This window comes from Hevea brasiliensis, chromosome 18 (genome assembly GCF_030052815.1).
Source record: "Hevea brasiliensis isolate MT/VB/25A 57/8 chromosome 18, ASM3005281v1, whole genome shotgun sequence".
NCBI classification, from domain to species: domain Eukaryota; kingdom Viridiplantae; phylum Streptophyta; class Magnoliopsida; order Malpighiales; family Euphorbiaceae; genus Hevea; species Hevea brasiliensis.
In genome coordinates this window covers 51,516,308-51,521,179 of record NC_079510.1, presented here as the reverse complement: position 1 = coordinate 51,521,179, position 4,872 = coordinate 51,516,308, and the positions used below count along the sequence as shown (strand labels likewise).

Genomic DNA, 4,872 nt, shown 5'->3' with positions numbered 1-4,872 from the left:
AAAAAATATTTTTTAAATTTATTAAAATTAAAGTAAATAGTTTATTTAAATTATTGCAAGAAAATAAATTTTTTAACATGAATATGAGAGTATGAGAATAAATACAATAACAATATATAGAAAAATTATAAATTTAAATGAGAATAATATAACAATATATTTAATTAAACTAATTTATAAACATCAAAATAAAAAAATTATTCTCTCACAGTTAATTAATTAATTAATTTATTTATACTTATAAGTATAACTTATAAGCTCTGATAATCTCATAAATAAATACGTCATTAAAATTATAATTTATAAATTAATTTAATCAATTTATATACTAAAACAGACACATTTTTTAAGATTTGTGAGCTCGATTAATATGTTCGCAAGTTAGCATATGAATAAAGTCATAGACTCATTTATTTACAAAATTATTTAGTTATAAACTTATAATCTTAAACCTAATAAAAATAACATAGTCTTAAATTTTGTAATTTTAAATTTAAAATTATTAGAGTTATAAATAAGTAAAACTATTTAAAATTCAATAAATTAAATTTAAAATTATTAATATTTAACTTATTTTCTAAATCAATTGAGGCCTAACTGAGAAAATTTAATAAATTGAGTTTGAGCTCTTCAAAAACTTCTCGAATACAATTTTAGGCTACTTTACACATTCTTTTTAAAATATATTTTAATTAGGTTAAAAAAAGAACCGGCTGGTCCCGGTGGGTCCGCCGTTCAGACGCCGATTTTCCTCACTAGCATCATTAAAGTGAAAACAAAATTTAAAACGCACGATTTGTATTATTGGGGAAACCTGCAGTTTTCATATTGACCGTTCCACCTAAATAAAAATTAAAAATTGACGTCTATTCTGGCTGTCACCAACTTGATCACAGACAATAAAAATCAAAAGCAAATACAAATCCTCGTTTATAAATGTGCTTGCCATGTGGGTATGGACATCGAAGGAGAGAAAAGAAGAATAAGAAAAGTGTAGCAAGATGATGCTCTCTCACTCTCAGCCTCTTCTTCAGAGCTTCAGGTCTGGCCATGAAGCAGTCACCTCTGAGCTAGAAGATATTTTAAACGATACTCGCACACCAACCTTTAAAAGGCTCAGATCAGCCTCCTGGGTTGAGCTTAAATTGCTCTTCCAACTTGCAGCTCCTGCAGTGATTGTTTACTTGCTGAATAATGTGGTTTCCATGTCTACCCAGATCTTCTGTGGTCACCTAGGAAATCTTCAGCTTGCTGCTGTTTCTCTTGGGAACACTGGCATCCAAGTTTTTGCCTATGGCCTTATGGTATGTCAGGCACCTGTTTCGATCTATATGATCTCCTCTGAAGTTTAAAAAAATAAAATAATTTTTTTTTTCCTTTTGTTTAACATCTCCCTTTATACGATTAAATTTGTACTCTTCTTAATAACCTTTTTTCGATCTTTCTCTTAAAGATTTGTTTAAATAATATTTTTTTATGATCTTGTCATATTTAGATCATTATTTATAACTCATTTTTATGATTGTTCTCCTGTTACAAGGTTTTATATATGTAAAAAAAAATCTATCAAAAGGCTTTTTTTAAATACTGTTGCAGTTCGGAATCAATTTTCCAAGACCAATATACCCGATCGCTTAAACTTCACGGGAAATCAGTATATGATTAAACTTGTTAGATCATTATACCGTCCTATATAGTATATTAAAGCATTTTGAAATTTTTATACAAGAAATTACTTGCATCTAAAAATTAAAAAAGTTATGTTCTTCAATAATTTCCTATGTACTTTCAGTTCATGATCTATTAGAAATTTTCATTTATATTCACATATAATTATATATTTTTGTAAGTTGGTTTGTGTTTTGATTAATAAGTTGATAACCATATCAAGTGAATTTCCAGGGTAAATACTTTACTGATTATGAAGAACTCATTTTTGGGTTTTTTTTTTTTAATAACATTTAAGCTTTTATATACATATCTATATGGTGCAGCTCGGCATGGGAAGTGCGGTGGAAACCCTTTGTGGGCAAGCATATGGGGCGCACAAATTCGAAATGCTAGGCATATATCTCCAGAGATCAACAATTCTCCTGATGGCAACGGGGATCCCTCTCGCGCTGATCTATGTCTTTTCGAAGCCCATCTTGGTCTTACTCGGGGAACCAAACGACATAGCAACTGCAGCTGCAGTTTTTGTCTATGGACTCATCCCTCAAATTTTCGCTTATGCCGCTAACTTTCCCATACAAAAGTTTTTGCAATCTCAAAGCATAATTGCCCCCAGTGCATACATATCACTGGTTGCACTGGCGGTGCACATCTTATTTACCTGGCTAGCCGTGTTTAAATGGAACTGGGGCTTGTTAGGTGCAGCCTTGATCCTGAGTTTGTCTTGGTGGTTCATTGTGATTGCCCAGTTTGTGTACATTGCAATGAGCAGGAAGTGTAGGAAAACATGGAAAGGTTTTAGCGTGCAGGCATTCGTTGGTCTTTGGGGTTTCTTTAAATTGTCAGCTGCATCAGCAGTGATGTTGTGCTTGGAGACCTGGTATTTTCAAGTGCTGGTGTTGATTGCAGGGTTGTTGGAAAATGCAGAGATTGCATTGGATTCTCTCTCAGTTTGGTAAGTAAATTAAGGCTCTCTTAGATTCTTGTAACTAAGAATTCCAAGGAAAGATTAGTGGATCAGTGCCGAATCCTGTCCTAATATTAATTCGATTCTCTACGCAGCATGACAATATCCGGATGGGTGTACATGATTTCAGTTGGATTCAATGCCGCTGCCAGGTTGGTTTATTAATTCGGGATCAATTCTTCTACTCTATATATCTTGATGATCTTTTATGTGTGGATAAGTATTATACTGACATATATGAAGATAACATGTGTAAATGAAATGAAAAACCCAGCGTGAGAGTGAGCAACGAGCTAGGAGCAGGACATCCAAAATCAGCAGCTTTTTCTGTGATAATGGTGAATCTATGCTCTTTCATTATTGCTGTAATCGCAGCCATCGTTGTGATGATATTGCGCGACTACCTCAGCTATGCTTTCACTGAAGGTGAAGTTGTTTCCCAAGCAGTCTCCGAGCTCACCCCATTCTTGGCTATTACTCTCATTCTAAACGGTGTTCAGCCTGTTTTGTCTGGTAAGAATTTTTAATTATTATTCCTAAATTTAATACAAACTACATGTTAAAATGTGACTGCGTGCAGTATTTTTCGACCTTTTTTTTTGTGATATATGTTGATTTTTCTATTTAATTAATAGTAAATAAATTTGTCCATCGGAACATGTATGAATTATGATCATGCATATAATATCTTAGGTGAGATAGTTGGGCCTTTGTGTCTCCTTTTAGCTTTTACCCTTCCCTGAAAGCAAGAGCCAGCAGGCTGGTCCTAGTACTTTTTTACCAATTTGTGGTCCAAAACAAAGAAACACAGGTGGACGAAGACACGTACATTAAAAACCACGCTGGAGATCTTTCTGGATTGGAATTCATCGGAATTGTATCTTTTGATATAATTAAAATACATACAGCTAGCTAATTAATTGATATTCTGAAAGGGGTGGCTGTTGGATGTGGATGGCAAGCATTTGTTGCATATGTGAACGTTGGATGTTATTACTTGATTGGCGTTCCACTAGGGGTGCTTCTTGGATTTAAATTCAACCTGGGTGCCCAGGTATACATTTGTATTTATATATTTATATATATTCTTAATCATCCCATTATAATATAATTATTTTGTATGTCTCAGACAGAAACTTATAATTTTGTTGTGTTCATAGGGAATATGGTCAGGGATGATCGGTGGTACGTTTTTGCAAACTATTATTTTATTATGGGTTACTTTTCGAACAGATTGGAATAAAGAGGTACACTACTCTCTCTTTCTAATTACTTGCATTGCTATACTATTTCTTTTTTTTTTTTTTAATTTAATGTAACCTTAATAGATTATAAAATATCAATCAGACTACTTAACTCCCTTAATTCTAATGCTCATAATAATTACACCAAGCTTAGTGAGGCTAAATTGGGTTAACTCATAAATCCACAGTGAACTAAATTTGGATAAGTAGATATAATTTTCTTTGGAGTGTAGCCCATCCAATCCAACTAATTCATTACACTTGTGCACAATGACTATGCAACCTCTGACATATCTGTTTGAAAGGTCCTTACTTTCTTAGACAACTGGTCATCGATATTGTTGCAACCACCACAACTTTTTTGGCGTTTTTTTGTTTTGGGCATCTCAATTATTTCTTTCTTAACGATAAACTCCCATAAAATTAAAGAATGCAAGGGGATGAATTCATCGTTTTGGTTTGTAAATTTTCAGGTGGAGAATGCAAAGGATCGGTTGAGCATATGGGAAGAAACGAAAGAGCCTCTCTTGGAGGATAATAAAAGAGATGGCTCGGAGAATTGAAGTGGATTTGGTTTTATCGTCCTTTTGTAGTATAAATTTGATATCTTTACAACTCTATTGAGAGATTTTTGGTTTGAATTTCACTGTATGATAAACAAAGGGTTGTGAGTGGCTGAAGTTGTCTTTGGGTAATTGCATGGAATACAAATAGCTTGCGTGGAGACTCGACTTCTGCCTTTTGCTCTAACAAATGGAATTTTATTTTCTTGTGAGTATAAACTCTCCATGCCCAGAAAATCAATGCATTTATATTTATTCCAAACTCAATCACTCTTCAAATTTGATTTTGTATACCTAACACACGAAATGATTAGAATTATACGACTATAAATTTCATGATTTCATGAATATTTTAATATGAATTATTGAGGTTAAATTAATCAGTCAACAATAGTGAGACATTAATTAATTGGATGATGTTGAAATC

At 32.8% G+C, this 4,872-nt stretch overlaps 1 protein-coding gene across 1 annotated transcript; it reads left to right on the top strand.

Annotated features, from left to right (window-relative positions):
• Positions 1-920: 920 nt before the first annotated feature.
• Positions 921-4,613, top strand: LOC110638384 (protein DETOXIFICATION 40). Its single transcript, XM_021788936.2, has 7 exons — positions 921-1,304; positions 1,995-2,626; positions 2,734-2,790; positions 2,913-3,151; positions 3,574-3,692; positions 3,799-3,885; positions 4,356-4,613. Exons 1-7 carry the CDS (start codon positions 1,002-1,004, stop codon positions 4,443-4,445), a joined length of 1,527 nt encoding a protein of 508 aa, XP_021644628.2. The 5' UTR covers positions 921-1,001; the 3' UTR covers positions 4,446-4,613.
• Positions 4,614-4,872: the final 259 nt, after the last annotated feature.

Coding starts and splice junctions, on each gene's coding strand:
- LOC110638384 (XM_021788936.2), top strand. CDS start 1,002: ATGATGCTCTCTCACTCTCAGCCTCTTCTTCAGAGCTTCAGGTCTGGC. Junction 2,627..2,733: donor TTGGATTCTCTCTCAGTTTG/GTAAGTAAATTA, acceptor TTCTCTACGCAG/CATGACAATATCCGGATGGG. Junction 3,886..4,355: donor GAACAGATTGGAATAAAGAG/GTACACTACTCT, acceptor GTAAATTTTCAG/GTGGAGAATGCAAAGGATCG.